Source organism: Cucumis sativus, chromosome 2 (assembly GCF_000004075.3).
Source record: "Cucumis sativus cultivar 9930 chromosome 2, Cucumber_9930_V3, whole genome shotgun sequence".
Lineage (NCBI taxonomy): Eukaryota > Viridiplantae > Streptophyta > Magnoliopsida > Cucurbitales > Cucurbitaceae > Cucumis > Cucumis sativus.
Window position 1 is genome coordinate 22,717,663 of NC_026656.2, and position 20,949 is coordinate 22,738,611.

General features: G+C 32.8%; 3 protein-coding genes and 1 long non-coding RNA gene across 7 annotated transcripts; 2 read left to right on the plus strand and 2 right to left on the minus strand.

Annotated features, from left to right (window-relative positions):
• Positions 1 to 256: 256 nt before the first annotated feature.
• Positions 257 to 3,132, plus strand: LOC105434682 (coilin-like). 3 transcript variants are annotated; one of them, XM_031880688.1, is made up of 6 exons: positions 257 to 705; positions 1,228 to 1,299; positions 1,587 to 1,716; positions 1,897 to 1,943; positions 2,031 to 2,240; positions 2,997 to 3,132. In XM_031880688.1, exons 3-6 carry the CDS (start codon positions 1,650 to 1,652, stop codon positions 3,045 to 3,047), a joined length of 375 nt encoding a protein of 124 aa, XP_031736548.1. In that variant the 5' UTR covers positions 257 to 705; positions 1,228 to 1,299; positions 1,587 to 1,649; the 3' UTR covers positions 3,048 to 3,132. The 3 variants fall into 3 exon arrangements, with proteins under 3 accessions (XP_031736548.1, XP_031736546.1, XP_031736547.1); XM_031880686.1 differs by lacking the exon at positions 2,997 to 3,132 and having other exon boundaries at positions 2,031 to 2,491; XM_031880687.1 differs by lacking the exon at positions 2,997 to 3,132 and having other exon boundaries at positions 1,593 to 1,716; positions 2,031 to 2,491.
• Positions 3,133 to 6,992: 3,860 nt separating this feature from the next.
• Positions 6,993 to 8,702, minus strand: LOC105434765 (acanthoscurrin-2). The gene is made up of 2 exons (XM_031881207.1): positions 8,568 to 8,702; positions 6,993 to 7,624 (listed from the first exon to the last, which is right to left on the minus strand). The coding sequence occupies exons 1-2, from the start codon at positions 8,671 to 8,673 to the stop codon at positions 6,993 to 6,995; spliced, it is 738 nt and encodes a 245-aa protein (XP_031737067.1). The 5' UTR covers positions 8,674 to 8,702.
• Positions 8,703 to 9,831: 1,129 nt separating this feature from the next.
• LOC116402040 lies at positions 9,832 to 12,090 on the plus strand. The gene is made up of 2 exons (XR_004214394.1): positions 9,832 to 11,625; positions 11,844 to 12,090. It is a non-coding gene; the product is annotated as an uncharacterized LOC116402040 (long non-coding RNA).
• A 2,907-nt stretch (positions 12,091 to 14,997) lies between these two features.
• Positions 14,998 to 16,299, minus strand: LOC116402198 (late embryogenesis abundant protein M17-like). 2 transcript variants are annotated; one of them, XM_031881394.1, is made up of 2 exons: positions 16,129 to 16,299; positions 14,998 to 15,513 (listed from the first exon to the last, which is right to left on the minus strand). In XM_031881394.1, the coding sequence occupies exons 1-2, from the start codon at positions 16,229 to 16,231 to the stop codon at positions 15,212 to 15,214; spliced, it is 405 nt and encodes a 134-aa protein (XP_031737254.1). In that variant the 5' UTR covers positions 16,232 to 16,299; the 3' UTR covers positions 14,998 to 15,211. The 2 variants fall into 2 exon arrangements, with proteins under 2 accessions (XP_031737254.1, XP_031737253.1); XM_031881393.1 differs by having other exon boundaries at positions 14,998 to 15,519.
• Between the last annotated feature and the right edge of the window lie 4,650 nt (positions 16,300 to 20,949).

Below are 20,949 nucleotides of genomic sequence, written 5' to 3' on the forward strand. Positions count from 1 at the left end.
GAGGCTAATAGTTGAGGTTGGGGAGTGATACATGTGTTTGTTCCTTATTTTTTTAACGCATAAACACATTTAATTTTGTTGTCAACAAGACATGTGTATGTTTAAAGGTGTCCAAGCGTTGGAGCTGTGGCATATACTCTCTGAAACTTCACATTCTTTTGCCAAGTACCACTTTATGGGAATATATACAAATGATCTCCTTAAATAACCTCGACTTAATTTCCAGTATATGGTTAAATGACTCAACTGAGACAACCAAAAACAAAAGGCATGCAGATTGTGACAATATTTGTTTTTGTGTCATTTGATCCACACGGCTTTTGATCTTCAGTAGTATATATACAGTGGACGTTGTACAAGTTAAATCCTGTTTTTCTTTGCATGCATGTTATTTATTCATTTCATACCTCATAAACTCTCCAACCAACAACTAACAATTCCCACCTTTCAAATGGGTTATTTTTGTCACGTGTGTAATTCGGTCAGGTTAAATACACTAAGACATTTTAGTGAGATGAGACTTCTACAAATTGTATTCCATCTCTCGAAAAGATGATCGGTAGGTTACCTACCTAGCTCAAATAGCTATAACAAAATGAGGACCGTCAATGGGTCCACCTTGTGAACAAGATGAGGACCATCAGAGGATCTACCATGTGATTCATATGGTATAAGTTGTCTGACACAGCTGGTGAAAGTAAAAAGGTTTGTATTTTATGGGAATTGTTTACTATTACTCTCATCATTATATGGCTGTTAAAAATTGTGGTTATTTGTTAGCAGTTTTTACCATTTTTAATTTTGATGTTAATTACACTTGTAGAATGTAGTTTTTTCCGTTTGGAATGACTGCTTGTACTTTGGATTAGTTATATACGTCAGTATAGTATCTTTAATTATGATAAATTTGCTTCTAAAAGATATATCAGATCTGATTCATTTTGATCTGTCAAAATTTTTGTGTTTTGTTTTTTTATTGCTGTTGCTGCTATCAAAGTATAGCTTTAGGCGAGTATAGAGAATGAAATAGAATTTCAGTTTCAACTTTGTTGTTTCATTTTGTTTGATTTTAGCAACAGAGAACGTAACGAAATACTTTGAAATTCATAACTAGATCCAAGGATTTTCAATCTTTTCAGATAGTTACTGTTTTCAATTGTTCTATTTTGGTGGCTGTGTTATCATTCATCTAACTTATTGTGCTTGTATTCTTTTCTTTCTTGTCAGGTTCCTAGTAGAAGTACTCGCCGTAAGAAGACAAAAAGGCGTTGGTTGAGGGAAAGAGCTCAAAATGAAGAGGTAAATTTATGTCCCAAATGGCAGTTTTTCATTTCAAATATGTGTATTGTGTCCTGGGGGTGGGTATAAATTTCTTCTTTGTTGAAAACAACTGTCATGTATCTATTATTTATTTTTATCATTTTGAACGTGTAAAGCTGAAGCTCTACTTGGTTTTATCATACATATAGTTCATGTGTATGTCCTACTGAATTGACAAAAATGCTCATGTATTATTAGAATAGCATTGGCAAATATGCTCATAACTCTCTTGAGGTGTAGATGCCTGATAACTATATTTTTTGCAGCAACAGCAACAGTTATTTGAAACAAGTTTAGAACAAGGGCCAAGTCCAAATGATGATGTTGATATGGATGATGACACTGTTCCTGTGGTAGTTAAGCCAGGTCACATTCGATTTGAGCCAGTTGGAAAAGGTTGGGTGATTTCTTTCTATTTTAGACTCGGTATGCTTTGGCATTGATAGGAACAGTTTTTAAGGTCCAAAAGGGGGTGGGATATCTTGTGTATGCTTTCTTGTTATATTTGTTTGATTTCAACTTTTACATGGATCACACAATTATGATTTTCATGATTGCCCTTATATTTCATTACAGTTGTGACGGATCAGGCTGGGCAGGAAAAGCAAAACCATTTCCTTAAGGTATCCGTGATGTTCCAATATGGCAATATCTTATTCTGTCTCTTGAAGTTCACTGAAGCCAATTATTGTTGATTTGTTGTGATTTAGGAAACATTGCATTGGAATGGCATCACCAACAAGAAGAAGGGCCAAAAATGGGGCAAAGAGAAAAGTCCATCTTGGAAGAGGAACAATTCTAACGATTGTAGCAGCGAACCTCTTCAATTACTTTCTGAAACTGAGCAACCTAAAACTCCGGTTCCTGTAGTTGGTTCAATACATTTTGATGAACTTCCACCGTACACTGGCTTGCCTCAGGTTTGGTTTGCACAGATAGCTTCCATTTGCTTTCTTAAGTGTTTAGTTGGGCATGCACGTTTTGCGAAGTGGAATAATCAAGTCACGTTAGCAGTTCTCATTAAATTACATTTTTCATTTCCCAAGTCCCAACTTATTCTTTATGGCCCAATTTCATAAGTCTCAAATTTTATATAGTTATGTAGGCAGCTACTTTTCATAGTTGCAAAAAGAGGAAAAACCGAATGATTATCAAACTTCTTATTGATTAACACATGCCAAACAAAGGGCCGATTGGAATTTTACTCTATATGTGGTGTTTGATTGCAAAAATGTATTTATTTAACTAATATAATATGTTACTTCGTTATCAAATTTTTATTATTTGCTGCCATTTTATCTGTGTATGATTATGAAACATTATTTCTTGAATAAGCGCAATCTGATTCTTTATAAAAGAGGATCTTGCGGAAAGACTGGCAACCCGTCAGTTGGCTATCAAATCAATTAATAATTGAAAACTAAATTTGTATAATAAACAATTTAACAGGTATTATTCATGGAACTATTGTTTTATTCTAGACTTGGAAGTAAAAGATAAGAAAGTATTTGGTGAAAAGAATATTTAAATGTTATGTTTCATGTATTGTTTGATGTATTGTTTATCCAACAGACCACAGGTTTAAGTTAAACTCTTTTCAAAACTTTGTTTTATTAAACCATCACTCATTCGGCTATTTTAGCTCACTTTTTTCGAATGTTTTTCTTATTTTTCAGGTAGAGATCGTGATTCGAGGACCTGACCATTGTCTGCAGACTACTGTATGAAGATGTTGATAGCTTAGTTATTAATAGATGTGAAACCCATAAATTTCTTAAACTTTTGGAGTTTGCTAAGCTTAGTTAAAAACAAGGTAAAATGAAATTTTTGGAAAAAAAAAAAAAACAAATATTTGGAATTCAGATAATAGGTTTAAGAATTGGAGAAAAGTTTGGGATAATTTGGTTAAAGTGTCAAATTTTATTCACCAAGCATTGGGAGGTTAGCATGGACGACAAAGAAGGTCAAAGAACCTCCAAGTAAGTGTCATGGGCGGCAAAACAAAAGATGGAAAACCTCTTTAGGCCATGAAGGAACGCTTGTTGGGTGGTTAGCTTAGAGCTAAGCGAGGAGAGGAAGGCTTGCGTTGGGGGTTGTCATGAGAGGAAGTTTGGGTGAGGAAACATGGTCACACGAAAAAGCTTAAGCTTGGTTAGACATTTAGAGGTTTGCTAGGTCACTAAGACTAGGTGTCTAGAGGCCATGCGACTAAGCTATGCAAAATAGACATGGAGGTTAACTTGACATTTTAGACAACTAGTGACATGTGATTGGTTCGTTTGGACTTAATAGTTTTGTGTGTGGCACAATTGCAATACGTCACCGTAACACTCTGTATAGCATGCAACAATTCTAGGTGATGAGTCATGGCTCATGATCATAGCATGTAAGATGCTCACTTTGTGCCTCTTCATTGCGTGATAAATCCAAAAAATACCATTAAAACTTCTGATAAATCTAGAAAAATGAATGCTATAGCACAAGAATTCACATTTTTTAATGTTAATTTGTAATTCATTTTCTTGTAAGGTTGTAAGAAGTAGCGGGATGTGTTTTAGGTGATCTTCCTTAAATGAGCTATAGATTGCTATGTCATCAAAGTATACCACGATGAATTGGTTCAAAAAAGGTTGTAGTATTTGGTTTATTAATCTCATAAAAATGCTAGCGACATTAGAGAGATCAAATGCCATGACTAACCATTATTCAAACAACCATTCATTACTTTTAAAGGCTATTTTCCACTCATCCTCTGGCTTAATTCTAATTTGGTGGTAGCCACTAGTTAATCAAGGTGAGTACTCTTAAGATCTACTTTGGAAAATATGGAAGTTTTATCTAGTTAATCAAGGTGGTCGGATAAATGAGTTATGAAAAACCTATATTTGACCGTAATTTTATTTAAACATGAAGTGTTTGCTATTTATTTTGATTTGTTGATTTTGAATGATATAACTATTAATGGATGAATTTCATTTGAAACTTGTGAACTCTTTTTTTATTATTTTGCTAAACATTTGCTTTCGGTGTACATTCTTTTCCTCTTTTTTTCTCTATTTAACAATTTTTTTATTTAATTAAGTAATCACCTTAACTTAATTTGAAAATTATTTAATTAAGTAATCACCTCAACTTAATTTGATGAGAAGTTAGATATGGTCATACCTCAATTTTATAACGCATATTTTCAACTCTTTGTACTATTTTTCTCTCTCCTTTCTATTTTCATATTGTGTTTGTCATAAAAAGTTTATTTTTCTCTCTCCTTTCTATTTTCATATTGTGTTTGTCATAAAAAGTTTATTTTGCTCTAGTGTACTTGTGTTGGTTTTAGAGGACACTCTCTTTCCTAATTTTGATATTGTATTATGTGTCATAAAATGTTACTAGTTTTAGAGGACACAAACTTCAAGCAATGTATCATGAATTTCACATTTGTACATATGAGCATCATATTGTCACATGTGAAATTTTGACCCCAAAAATCACCCCTAAAATTGCGTCAATACATGCCCACAACTCCCTTAAAAAGGTTAAGGAGAGCCTCAACATGGTCCCAAGACAACCCGCAGCTGGCCACCACACACACAACATTGGCGGGCACCTCTTGTGGATAGCTCACAGGCCCCACACAGTGCCCATGACAGGCCATGTGCATGCCCCATGGCATGCCTAGATACATATTGACACAGCTATAGGCGCCAGGCACCAACGCCCACCATCAGGCCCAGGCACATAGCCAGGCGATAAGCCAAGCACCCGCACACGACCCAAATAGTCGCCCACGCTCGCCTAAGCATGGCGCATGCGACATCATGCGCGTGCGCCCCAGACAGGCCATACAGGCATACCATGCGAGCGCGCCCATGCCCAATGTTGCGCGCAGCCCACACACGCGGCCCCCTGTTTGCAGCCTGTGTCTGCCCAACATCTAGACTTCTCGAGAACCTTCCATAAGGCCCCAAACATGTCCATGAGCGTGCTGCACTGCCCATAAACATGCTAGAACGTGCTGAAACACTCTAGAAAGCTTTTATGACGATCAGAAGCGTCATAAAAGATTGAGTCCACTCTAGAATGCTCTAGGCATATTTGTAAGAGACTAAATGATCTTGTATCTTCTAGATAAGTCATTGGTCGACCTTCTAAGACCCTAGATCAGTTGAGGAGGTCTATAAATACGTGGGAACCTCATTTGTACTCACCTTGCAAATTGGCATGTCCTAGCCAAACAAGGCAACCTTGACTCATTCTAGACCTTTTAAACATGGCATCCTGGAAAATGAGGAAAATGATTATATAGTATCATTCCCATCCTGGAAAATGATTATATAGTATCATTTCCAAGATGGATAGATTATATAGTATCAATCCCAAGATGTATCCATTCAAGCTCCCTTATTCTTCCAACCTTATTCTTCCTGGAAAATGATTAAGAAAATGATTATATAGTATCATTCCCAAGATGGATAGATCCAACCTTATTCTTCCTGGAAAATCCAACCTTATTCTTCCTGGAAAATGATTATATAGTATCATTCCCAAGATGTATCCATTCAAGCTCTCTTATTCTTCCAACCTTATTCTTCCTTCCAACCTCGTGCCTGGCAACCAGCTCAAGCACTTCCGCTGCAACATGTTATTGTAGTGCTTGGTGCACTACCCTTCCAAATAGTTTAGTTTGGCTATGTGGACGATATAATTAGCCATGCATGTATTGTATAGTTAGCTTGAGAAACTAATCACGAACCACTGATAATAAGAAAGCAAATATACAAATATGATAGGACATATTAATTGAGCATCTTTCATTTAATTATAATATTTAGAATAATCAACCGCTACATAAGTATCTTTCATCTAATTATAATACTTAGAATAATAAACCGCTACAATGGTAATCACTAATATGAATAGATTTTAGAATGATAAATATTTTAATTTATCCGTCGATCAGATAAGAAATGAGAAAATATGCAAATGTAACACGCAAAGTGTGTATATATATATTTTATGAAATCTTACTTCACAAATATAAACTTTATAAGTAAATAAAATTTACTAAAACCACTCGTGCGATTCATCATTATCATCCTTATTTACTTTAAGATTTTAAGATTATACTTTAAAGATTTTTAAAATTTAAACTCGTGATGAATATAAATGCGATAATTTTCCAAAATAAATGTTGGCTTAAGTAAAACCTAAATAATTAAATCTTCTAATTTCCTCGATCTTAAAATTGGAACAGATTTGGCAATTCCTCTTGATGCTAGAATTTTTTGTATTTTTTCACAAATAAAAGGAAGCAACATATTTTTTTATATATTCCTACAAATACTACTAAAAATGGGCGTTGTGAAAAAAGATTTTAGAGTTTAAACAACATATTAATTAATATTATCAATAGTACATATAATAATAATAGTTATGAGGTTCAAAATACAACGCCATACTACTCCGTACACATCTATACAGTGAAGAAAGATGGTATAGAATAAGAAGACTTTTGTATTTCCTAGTTTCACTCTATCCTTACTTTAGTCCCTTATCCCTACCATCATCATCATCATCATTATTGTTATTATTTATCTAATATTTTTTAACACTTTAAAAGCATCGTATCTAAAACCTTTTCTTAACCGATATTTATCGCATATATATGTTTGCTTTCACTTTCCACCACCGTTGCCTTTCCATCCACCTTCGCTTCCGTCTCCTCCCTTTTTATACTCCCTATCTTCATACCCTCCCCCTCCTCCTCCTCCTCCGCCTTTACCGCCTCCGCCCCCTTTCCCTCCTCCTCCTCCATATCCACCGCCTCCGCCCCCTTTCCCTCCTCCTCCCCCATATCCACCGCCTCCGCCCCCTTTCCCTCCTCCTCCACCGCCTTTCCCACCTCCTCCGGACCCACTTCCTCCGCCCCCTTTACCACCACCGCTCGATCCACTACCTCCTCCACCTTTCCCCCCTCCTCCGGACCCACTTCCTCCGCCCCCTTTACCACCACCGCTCGATCCACTACCCCCTCCTCCTCCGCCTTTCCCACCTCCTCCTCCTTTCCCACCTCCTCCATAACTGCCTCCGCCGCCGGAACCTCCACCACCGCTGCCTCCTTGACCGCCTCCGCCAGATCCTCCACTGCCTTGACCGCCACCACCAGACCCACCTCCACCATGGCTACCACCGCCTCCATAACCGCCACCGCTAGATCCTCCTCCACTAGACCCTCCGCCGCCTCCTCCATAACTGCCACCGCCGCCATGTGTATATTTAGGCTCTTCTAAGTCATGGGCTAGATTCACTGGGAGCCAAGAATATCGCATGCAATAATTAGCAACAAAAATTCATACAATTTAAGCATCAAGGAAGTTCTTTCCCATTATTACTATTTAAAAGCATCCTAAGCATGAATCTATTTTGGCCATTCATCAATATATATTTTCATTTTTTTTTCAGTAGAAGCTCAGAAGGTCTCTAACATCATTAATTAAACTTTTTTAATTATTTTATAATATTTTGCAAATTAAACATTATTAAATATTTTCTCTAGAGTACTTTTCTTCGTTCTCTCTTGAATACTTTTCATCTTCACCTCCCAACTTCTTTTTTTCAAGCAAACGGTCTTAAGACTTCTATTTTCTCCTTTTTCTTTATCCTAATATACTTCTTTCTTACCAGTTTGAATGATTTGAATGATTACTTGGTTTTGGGAAGAAAAAAAAACTTGAAGATACCAAACTTCTATGAATAAATAAAATGAAATTCGAAAGGCCAACAACAATTTCAAAGTATTCAAGTTTTTATACCATTTTCGGAAAATAAAGAAAAAGAATTAAAAAAAGAAAAGAAAAGAAAATAAGAAACATTTTCGAGACCCACTTTTTTCTAGAAAAAAAATTGAGCTGGGACTTGGAGGTAAAGATAGAAAGAAGAACAGAGGAGGAGAGGAGGAGAGAAGAGGAAGGGGGAGAAGAAAAAGAGAATACTGATTATTTTTTAATTTTAAATAAATGTTTTAAACTAAAAAATGTTTAATTAATATCTTTTAAATCCACCTAATTCTTTAAAACTAAGAATGGTATTGAAAAAATTTCAATCTAAATACTAGCCAAATAGTTAAAAATTATTTGACATACTCTAATTATTTGTCATTTTTCCCCACCCTCATAACCCCAAGAAAGGTAATTTCATGTTCACAATTTGCAAGTAGTGTACAAATTAAAGTTAGAATTAGAATAATATACCTTGTTGCTCATCCTGGGTTGACTCAGTGTGGGATTCTATAGCCCACGAAACAACCAAAGCAGACACAAGAAGAAGACACACAAATACAAAACCTTTGGACTTCATAATCTCTTCCACCCACACTCTTATGTAAAAGGAAAAGCAAAAGAAAGAAACAAAAACAGAGCTGGTTTGTGAGATGTTCGAACAAGGACTTGGGTTTAGCCTGCTATTTATAGAGACCAATGCTATATTACATTACAAACAAGGGGACTGACATGAAATGTTTAATTTTGGGTATATATTAATAAGATCATGATCCGAATTTTGAGCTGTCTTCAAGTAAAATGAGTTTTTTTTTTCTGGACTAGCTCTTGCGTTTGATGAAAATTTTATCGCTTTGTTCCTTATTTCTTTAGGGTCAAAAACTTATTTAAATTAAATTTGGTTTTGAATGGGACGTACGTGTATATGTTTAAAGGTGTCCAAGCGTTGAAGGTGTGGCAACAACTCTCTGAAACTTCACACTCTTTCGCCAAGTACTCCTTTATGGAAATATGTTCCTCTCAAATCTCCAACTTATCTAATTGGGGCCTAAAAAGTTTTAACGGGGTGAGAATCTTAACACCGGAAAGAGGAGAATAAGAACACAATAATCTTAAATTATCTTTCATCCCGATGTTTATTAGAGATAGACTCTAGTATTTCTTTTTTTTGGTTATATATTTGTTAAGATTTTTATACATCCATTTTGATAAACTAATTTTTCAATTTTAATTTTAATAAAAAATAAGTAAGCAAGACAAATCAAAATCAAAATATTTACAACTATAGCAAATGTGATTGGTAGACATCATCTATTAAAAATAGTGTGGGATATTTGGTATGTTTAAAAATATTTTCAATAATAAATATGTTCAATAATTTTGATATTTGTCAGAAATTCTATATATTGCTTCTATCGATAGGGTCACTTACTGCATCGTTAGAATGTGAGTTCTCGTAACATTTTTGTAATGCGTTTCGAGAACTCGCGTTATTTTAGTTTTGTGTTCACAAAGTACATAACTAAAACTAAGAAGGTAGTAAAACTGAAGAAGCAGCTCACTAAGTTTGTTGAGGAGCGTCGTGGGCGAGTTTCTGTTAGTGCCAAGAATTTTTAGTTTCAAACTTGTTTGATTATTTCAATCATATCTAAGTTTCTACCTTGTTAGATGGTTGGAGAAGATTGATAGAAAGCAGGCTGAAATCTTGGCCTTACAAGTTGCTTTGAAAAAATGAAGGGCTCAATAGACACTTAATTCGCACTGTTGCAAAAATTTTGAAAACTTAATGAAGGGCTACTTCATAAATTTCCCTTGGTTTTGTTAGGTGGGAGGGTGTGCTGTCATTTTTATCCTTATGAACTTATGTTTGTTTGTGTTCTTCTCATGGTTTTATTTTAGCTTCCTCAAGATATTGAATGACATTCCATTGGGCATTTGTAGAGCAACAAAGTTAAATCGCTTATTGGTACAGTCCCTTCCTTGTTCTATTCTTTCATTGGTTTATTACAGTCTTCTTGTTTGTAATTTCTGCTTTAGTGGAGTCTTCCTAAGGATTGGTTGTTTTCTTGATTCTTTATAATGTTTTGAAAATCTTCGTTTCCAAACTTTGAAAGTTGTGTCTAATTGGTGCTTAAATTCTATAACATGTCTAATAGTTTCTTAAATTTATAATTGTGTTGACTGAATTCCAATTTTGTATTCAAAATCTCTATATGTTCATTGAAAGCTTTTACTTTATCCAGAGGTGGAGGAAAGTGAAGGTGAAGTCTTCTTCTTTTTGCTCAAACATGCATCCATTATCTTTTTAGTTTTAAATTTTGGATGAATATGTGGTTTTTGGTTACTGAGGTCATGATAGAAGTTGAAGATTATGATAGAAGGTTACGATAGAAGTTGAAGATTATGATAGAAGTTGAAGATTTTACGATAAGAGTATGTAGAGAAGAAGCAGCGGCAAATTTTTGTGAGTTGCTTAGAATGTTTTATAATGCAATGTCCTTCATGAAAATAGAGGTTATGGTCTTAAACTCCCTTCCTTTATTGTATATATTTATTTCTCTGTGTTTACCTAATTCATCAATTTTGTTGTTATTTCTCTGTTTACAAGGTTGACATCCCACATTCTTTTCCAAATAGAATTTTTTTTTATAATTTGAAACGTTTGGTGTTGAAAACAAGGACGACCAAGGAGGTGATAGATTTGCCAATAAGTATATTGGTGTTCTTAAAAATATGCCTCAATTTAGAATCATGGGCTGTCCATAATGAGGTGATTTGTTTTCTGAAGAATTAAGATATATGAAATACCTTAGCTTTTATGTTTCGTTCTTTTAATGAGAAGAACTAATTAGATTGCTTATTTCATGAATTTTATATAGATACTTAGGTAGTGGCAATATATATAAATGCAATGACGAAAAGCCTAAAGAAATGTTAAAAATGCTCCATAAAGAAATATGAAAAAAGAGTACTAATAATCGAAGTATTAGGATCTATTACATTATTAAAAGTACACAAACTAAAAGTCTAATAAGATTTTGAACTTGAACTTACTTGTTGATGGTACAGTTCAGTATGTGTATATCCAAACTAGTGACAAGAAATATTCATTATGTGAGGTTTTCTCAATTCTCGACTATTTGTCAAAGAAAATAAACTACTACACAATTGTGCTATTTACCATATTTGTCTTGTAGGAACTAAGGGCGACATTCAACTTTGGTTAGAATGGTGAGCTTATTTCTTATTTCAGGATAGTTCATATACTAAATTTGATGTTTATATGGTTGGTTAGATGAGTTTCAAATTTCAAAAGTCTACCTAAATCTCTATTGTTTGTTTAGCTTAAAGGTATAAAAGTGTAAAGTCTGTGGACTTGCACTGAATAGAGCCATGGTAAGTTTCTAATTTCAAAAGTCTACTATAAGCTCTATTGTTTGTTGATGGATTTTAATGGAATTTTGAAGGTTTTAGAAGAGATGTACTGGGGAACCTAGCTTTCTAAAGCATGGAGGATCTAATATGGAACCTGGTTTGTCCATATTATACTTTATAGCTAATCCATAACGAATTCGTATTTCAGTTCTTTTACCTCTTTCCATTACATCCACCAACCATTCGACCCTATCCTTTTAGCTTACTTTCTTAAATTTTCTGGGACTGTCTGCTCTATTCATGTTGTACTCTCTTTAAGCGAGTTGTACTCTCTTATCCTGTAATGTATGTTTATATTCGTGTTGTCTTTGGTAGGTTCTAGTGGAGCCAACAAAGTTTATGAAATTTCCTTCAAAGAAGCTAATCAGAGGTGAAGGATTACCGATTGTTTGTTTATGCTTGTACAAAAAATCATGTTATATGTATTATGATAATATTTACACTGGTTTTGATTAAGGGTTGTAATTACATGCTTGTAAATTGTTCAAACTTAATTAGAAATATACAAATATTACAAAGTGTATTGTAGCGTATATATATTAAAGTGTCGACCATTTGTTTCTATATGAGTGTTATGTATTATAACATTATTGTCATTCAAATAGTTTGTGTAATGGTGGAGCGACAAGAAGAACAGATAAAAACGGTAGTAATTGAAGAATTTGCAACATAAAATAAATGTCATAATATATGAATTCGTTGCACTCTATAATTGTCGTCAATATTAAAACAATGATATTTTTTTATAGGAAAAACTGTCACGATTGTCCTATATTTGATAGGAAAAAAATGTCGTCAATATAGCAAAACAATGATATTTAATTTCTAAAAAAACGGTCACGATTGATATATCATTGACATTTAAAAAATGTCATAATAAACAAATTTACGACATTTTTAAACTGTCATTAATACGCAAATGATGACAGTTATTTGTTGTCATAACATAAAATATGATAGTTATTTGTTGTCATAAAATAGTAATTAACGACATTTATTTTCTGTCATGAAAAAACTTATTGCGACAGTTTTTGAAAAGTGTCATAGAATGACTTTCCATGACTCCTGCTTCTATGACTGTAAATAACTGTCACAGATTTTATTCGCGATAGAAAATAAGTGTCGTCGTAGACCACTTTTCTTGTAGCGTTTTTTTTTATCTATGGATGCTTTTCATTCCTATTGACGTCACATTCTCGTGTATTGGTGGTAATAATTCCATTTACCATCTTTGATTCTTGTTCAATTTGTGATTTTGTTTCATTCCATACTTCGTTTATTGTTCGTTTATTTTTTAACTATTTGACTGAAGTTGAGTTTTGCACATTCGTGGTTATGAAGAATGGCTCTCATTCCTTTTGTTTTCTTTTTTCGTTTCTCTCTAACTTATTGCACTAAGAACTTAGAAGGATTGGTTATAGGTTTCTTAGGCTATGTTCGTAGGCTCCATTGAAATTTTCCTATAACACCTTAATATTTTATTGTCTTCATTAACTACAAAAATGCTACACAGCCTAAAGCGTTTTGTTTATCTTTAGTTAATTGGATGTAGGGCTTGTGATGATTTTCTTTGATGTGCATGCATTTAAATCAATGCAATTAATTTTTTGATGTCATCTTCTTTACAACTTATAAGAAATATTATCGAAGCACATCTAGCCATGTACACTTGTAATGGATTTGGAATGAATTGTTGGTAGTGTTCTTATTAATTGTTTAACATAATTTTGTAGTTGATTTGGCATCCTTTCCAGCTCAACCCTATTGCACCTAAAGAAGGTGTTGTTAAGATTGATATTACGTACTTTGAAAGTAAGATTTTTGCTAACACTTGCATTCTATTTTCAGAAGAAATACTCTAGACAACTATAAGCTTATATATTTGGCAGGTTAACAAGGCTTAGGCAAACAACAAGATCTTGTGAAAGAGTCGTGCGTTGAATACTTCACTCAGAAAAAGTACATTGGTGACCGATAACTCAAGTGTGAACAAGATTTTAGGATGATGTGATTTCTTCAAGATCTTAGAATGATGTGATTTTTGTAATTGTAAACAACAATTATTATTAATTGTGAACAACAGTACTTATTATTACATATACTTTGTGTTTTATGATTAAGAACGATGTTCATAACTCATTTACAGTATTTTATGATTAAGAACGATGTTCATAACTCATTTACAGTATTTTATGATTAAGAACGATGTTCGTAACTCGTTTTATAATAGAACGATATGTTTCTATGTTGTCAGTATATTGTAATGACCAAATATATGTATATGTTCAATGATATATATGCAATTTGTTAATTCTTTGATTAAAGATTTTTGAACATATGCAATTTGTTAGTTTGATGATACAAAAAACGTAAGATTTAAGTTGATTCAAGAAATGTTAAATATTTAAGTTGATTCAACAAAGGTATTTAGGTTGATTCAAGAAATGTATTAAAGATTTAGGTTATTCAAAAAATTAAAGATTTAGGTTGATTCAAGAAATATAATATTTAAGTTGATTCAAGAAACGTGTTAAAGATTTAGGTTGATTCAAGAAACGTATTAAAGATTTAGGTTGATTCAAGAAATGTTTAAAGATGATTTAGGTTGATTCAAGAAATGTTTAAAGATTTAGGTTGATTCAAGAAATGTAAATAGTTGATTCAAGAAATGTAAATAGTTCAATTGTATAACGAAATGTTTAAAGATTTAGGTTGATTCAAGAAATGTAAATAGTTGATTCAAGAAATGTAAATAGTTCAATTGTATAACGATAACAATGTATGTTATTGTTAGACATTTTGTTTAAAATTTTGTTAGACATTTTGTTCAAAATTTTGTTCAATTGATTATCATATTGTATATATCGATTATCATATTGTATATATCGATTATCATATTGTATAACGATATATGTTATTGTTAGACATTTTGAACCATAGTATTTCAAATTGTACCATTTTTATTTAAAAGAAAAAAAAATACAGTAAAATATAAACAAAATAAAAAAAATACATGTAATAAAAAAAATACATGTAAAAAATACTTTGACATTTATAAACAATATCGGGTTGATTCAATCCATAAATAATAAGTAAAAAAACTTAACCCCCCCTTTTTATTTATTCATAAAATTGCAACAAAATCAACCGTAATGTATATATTTACAGTTAAACAACTTGTTGACGTTTATAAAAAATACAGGTAATATATAAACAAAATAATAAAAAAAAAAACGTCTCTTAAGAGATTTTTCTAGAACCACATCTTGTGTGTGTTATATATCTTGTATGTTATGTATGGACTAGCTTATTGGAGGTGAAAAATAATATGAATTGACATTTTTGTTCTAATTTTTGTTTATCCAAGTTAAGAGAGGTTAAGAGAATAAGGCAAGTAACAAATCTTTTCTATTTGAAGCTCAAAGCATGTTGGCCTATCAAAGTTAGAGGAGGGAGAAAACATGAGGCGTAACGTAAACTAAAGACATACGTTTTTATATTTCACATACAAAGAGTGGTCGACAATGATAAAAGTAGTGGTGCGATATAGTGAAATATTGGTGAAGGGATCTAACCCTTCTATTCTAACTCCATTAATTCATTATTCATTATTTTCCTTCCCTTCTACCCTTATTCTCTATAACATTACTTAACACACACATCACAAGTTTTCCTTCTCCCACTCACTTCCCACCTCCACCTCTACCCCATCCACCTCCACCTCCACCCCCACCTCTATGTCCGCCCCATCCACCTCTGTGTCCGCCCCAACCGCCGTGACCTCCCCATCCACCGTGACCTCCCCATCCCTGTGGCCTTACTTCCATTTCACTCTCTTCTGTCGCAGCATTATTAGCACCCGCGGCAGCAGCCTGTGCTTCTGCAAGATTTCTGCAGCATTTTGCGCATTCATGCCCATAATATCTGCAACATCCATGGTAGCAGTGTAGCTTTGACTCTTCTACTCCAGTTTTATCATTTGCACCTGTGTCTTCATTACCCTTTTTATCAATATATGAAGTGTAATGCATAATAATTATTCGTCTACAAAACTTCTTTATATATATTTTCAAATTTTTGGAACTTTATCATAACTTTTTATGTAATCATTGTCTTAAAAATTAACCTAATAAATACTAGGGAAATTTTTAAAAAAGAACACAAAATTCAATTTGGTTATTTTGGTTTGTTTACCAAGGCCAAGTAGTCCGTCTTTTCTTCCAAAAAAAACCCCTAAATACTATTTTTTTTATGTGTTTTTAAATTTTTTCTGATCTATAAGCCTTAATAAGAGATAGTTTTATGTGCTTAAGATTCGTTGTAAAATTTCAAAAATAACCTTTAATTTTTTTTACTAAAAGAGTTAGTAGCAAAACAAATATATATATATATATATATAACACAATTTCCATTAAATTTTTGGGTCTATTATGACCAATAGAGTTTATTGTAAATATAAATGATCATATTTGAAATTCTAAAAAGAAATATTTAGATCAAACTCTTGAATTTTGGTGCAATTGATTTATCACGGTGACTTTCAATACATGGTAGTTGATTATTATTGATACAAATTACAAAAACAATAAAGAATATATACCTTTAGCATTCTGACGTTGCTCTTGATTTCCTTCAGCAGCAATAGCAACGACAGCTGAGACTAACAACAACAGACACGCAAACACAACAGCCTTGGAGTTCATTGTTTTGTATATGTATTTTGTATATATGTTGATGAGTTGGTATTGTTGGGTATGATTTAAGTTCGTCTCAAAGGTGATGTATTTATATACAGTAGCGGTCTATCATTCAAAGACATATCACTTGAGTTTGATTGCAAGAATCTAGGCCATTATTACAAAGCTCAGACGTACGTGTAGAGTTTTTGGATGTCTCAAGGGTTCAAACAGTGCCAACTGGAAAATGAAAGCTGTGAAGTTTTGCCAAGTGTTGGGATCTTGTTCTATGTTTCGATCGGATTGAATTTGACCGAACGAATTTCGTGTTTCTATTTTCCTTATCTTACTTTTGCCCTGCACGTCCAAAAGTGTTTCTAATTCGCCCCCTAAATTTGACTTCAATTTTCGATAACGCTTTTGAGTATACATCAAATCAAATAATTTTGTGTATAGAAACATTTTTAAACTCATTTTTATCTAGAATATGATTATTAGTTCAACTAACAGTGTTTCTTTGGATACTTCCTTCGTTTGTATTAGTGTAATGATTACAGTTTTTTGAGTATCCATCGTTTCATCAAATCTGAAATTTAAGCTGTTTTTTCCTTTTTATATTACTTTTTCTAATTTTTTAATTTAGTTCTAAAAAAAATAAATAAAACAGTATATTTAAAGTTGTAAATATAACCGTTACATTCAAAATACTTTAAATGGATAACAAATTTCTTTTTAAAATTTGTAAATATAACAAAATCGGTAGTCTTATCAATAATATAAGTTTATTACCGATAAACCATATTTCAAATATTAGTCTATTAATGATTGATCAAAAGAGTATATAGATAGAAGTCTATTATTGATAAACTTTGCTATTAATTGTAGTACTTTTAAGATGTTGTTATTGATAATAAAAAATGAGAGACGTGCGCACGAAAAATAAGATCAAGATTACCCTAATTGCATATAAACCATTTTGGAAGTTAACATACTACAAATTAATAACCTAATTAAACAAATTAAGATTATATTAAAGAAAACATACCTTTATTGCTTCCAAACTCTTCGTAATCTCCTCGTAACCACAAGTCGAAACTACTACTAGTGTTGACCTGCTATTTTGCAGACTTAGAATCGTACTGTAGGACCTGATAAGTGAAGAAATTGAGATAGAGATGAAAATTGGAGGTTTGGATTTAGAGTTGAGAAATGGAAGAAAACCACTTTTTATTTTTAGTTTTAAAAATTAAAACTACCAAAAGCTTTTTCAATTTAAAGAAAAAAAAGCCTTTAAAGATGTAAAAGACATGCCACTATTGCATGGAAAAATTAACTTAAGTCCAACACCTCACATTCCACTTCTTGTGAATAGGCTAGGTGTTTACACCCCATGTAGTCGTCACTTATCCCACTAAGTGTTAGTGGGATTATCCAACAAAATGTTGGATTTGCCCACTAACTTTTAGTCAAATGACAAAACGGTCATTTCAAGTCAAATGTAAACATTTGACTTGTTACCATTTTGTCCATCTTGACTAATTCTAACTTCCTAAGCATCAAACCGCATTCATAATTCAAATCACATTTGAATAAAAATCGGTCAAAGTTTGACTTTCCAAAGTAAAAAATTAACACTTTAGCTTTTTTCGACTTTGACCATTTCCATCAATTTTGAGCTTCCAAATATGAATATGCATTCATATTTCTAATATTTAAATCACAATTAAACGTAAAGCTCTATCTGATCAAACTAATAATCGACGACTATATCATATGTATTCGTCGATTTTTATCTCTTTACCTAATTTGAACAATTTAAATTTCTCCAACATATTACTCTAAATTAATTTCATATGAGGTAGTAGCGGAACTTAATATACCTATAGATCATGGGCTTCAACGATTTGAGATTAACTAGCTAAATTCTTTTAAACCAAGCTAATCAACGTTCATTAACTAACAGGTTATTCCACTAAAGTCGCATAGTTGCACTCCCCTCACTGTAGATATATATTTGTGTCCAACTGATATAACCATGATTAGTAAGTTAATCATTCACAAGTTGTTTTACCCCCAAGATTTCATCTTGCTCCTTAAGTCTCAGTGATCCACTTTTAACAATTTGTTTTAGGTCCACCTTATAAATTGAATCTCTCTCGGGCTAATGAAAGTGTGAGGCCCCTTGTTCAAGACTTGGATTTAGTCCTTAAGGGAACAACCTATTTATTAACCCTAAAGCGGATTGAAGTGAAATTCACTTTGTACTCTATGTCCCTAGCTATCCACTAGGTTTTATCCCTAAAATAAGAGGATTATTGGGTCAGGGTTGTTGAGCTGCTCTCACCTATATAAATCTAAAGGTAATTTGTGTGATCAGACGTTTATAGTTAGCTCAAGATTAAGACTAAGTTACCGAGGTCATCAATAATCGAAATAGTTAGTTTTAAATAGTCAACGATGTTATAATGTAAAAGTGAATATATCATGGTTCTAGTTTTCTATACTCTTTACATAGGATGATCCTATTTCCATGTTTGTACATGAACGATTCAAGATCAAATCATTTATGCTAACTATAAAGCAGGTCGCATCCATAGTGTCCCCAAAATATGGCGTCCCCAAAATATGGCGTCCAATCTTATTCATATACTATACACCGTTTTGAGTTATATTGTCACACCTCAATCCGCAAGACAACCAAAACAAAGGAAGTAGAGCAGATAGGATAAGAATTAGCTTAAACCTTGCGACTAGTCTTATCGCTAAGCTTATTCTCAACTCCTTATAAACTATCAAAAAACTCAAAACACAACGGTAGTCAACCTTAAATGCCAAATATGATAAATAACATAACCAAAATGTACATTTCATTAATAACAGGCGTTTGGTAAGATTATACAATTACAACACTTTGACCAAACATAAATAACAACTCTTAAACGGCTGGTAGCTTTCTCAACTCACCGCAACCCCTTCAACATTCTTCTCCACTTGGCCTAAACGTCTGTTCCTGGAAGATGAGATTTTTAAAACGTAAGTCTAAAAGACTTAGTAAGGCATTTTATTAAATTCTTTTCGCAATGCTCTTTGATAAATCCTTTTCGCCAAAGCATAAATTCCAACACAAATCAGCATATCAATAAACACTTCATTTCGCAAAACATATCAAAACGTATGTGATTATTTTTACAATAAAGTTAGATCAACTCACGAATCACAACAATATTCATTTCGCACAAATACCCATTAGTCAATTATTCTTTTCGCCAAGGATCCCAAATCGTTCTCTACACTTGGTCTCATTACCTCGCGTTTAGACTATTGTATCAACAACATCCGAGAACATACAGATTCTCCTTGTTGCTTACGCCGCTAAGCTTTATATATTCTTTTCAACGCGTAAGGCAGCTTCTTATCACCATGTAGCCCCGCATACCTCATGGTGGCATTGACTCTTATTATGTGCACATAAAAGTTAGCATCATCTCAAACAAACAACTAATGGTTTGAAAACCATTTTATAGTATTGATATCATAATCATGCTTGAAAACATATAAACTTTTCATAGAAATATCTTTTGAAACACTTCTCATTTGAATTCTCCATTCAAATCAGTAAAGAGAAATCATAATAAAGATTTTAACATAAATTCATTTGAGAGAAAACACTCACAAAAACTTAGAAAGAAAAGCATTCACCACATATTACCAAAGATTCTCCTCTTCCTTCTCCTTTCATGGAGCCTTCTCGCAGAACAAACTGCAGCACTTAAAACTTTGTTTTTCTTCTTCTTGCCAAAACAAAACATCATCATTTTAGCTCTTTTTTTTATAAAATCTTTATGCTTACTTAATGACCAAGTCATCTATTTATAACGCTCTTAAACTAACTTAGTCGTGCTTTAAACTTTTATCAGTTCACCAGCTCCTGCTTAAAACTTTACACGTGTAAATTTAATATTTAACTCAGTCATGCTTAAATTCTTAATCTTATATGTTAACCCCTATCAAATCAGATTGACATTTTCTTCGTCAAACCTTTCTTCTCACCTAACTCCATCTACGAATAACTTCAACCACTTAATATTTTTCGCGAATAATCTTAGTGTGTGGTTACATTTTTACTCCAAGAAACCTTCCTCCCGAACTAACCAGCTTTTACTCGCATAGAACTCTTATCACGACTTTAAACTTCAAGGCTTGTGAAACACTTGGTTCTTCTCACTAAGACTACCTGAGACACGTAGTCTAACACTTAGTGAAAACTTTTCACTTCTTAACTTACGCGAAGACTCTTTCTCTTGAAAGCGTTTATACTTATAGATCCTATCGCAAACCCTTCTTTTCTTAAAATTTTCTCTTGAATTAACTTCTAAATCGCAAAACTTATACTTAACCATAAATGATTTTATCTCTTAGTCCTTTCTACGGATTTAATCAAACGCTAACTTCTTAATACTTAGCCCAATTTTACTTCTTAACTCAAAGTCTTATTTCATATCACCCATTTTTATCCAAAACAAAAAATTTCAAAACACTTAACCATATTTTAAATTCTTATACTTAAATTTAAAACGGGTCTTACATATATTCTTGAACTTTATCTACGTTTATGTCTCTACATAAAGTTCAAGTCTGCACTAGATACCCTTGGGATCTTAGTTTATTTGATTTAAGATTATAGTATTTAATTTTCACTAAATAAGTCCTCAATAACAACTTTATTGAATAGAATATAATTTTAA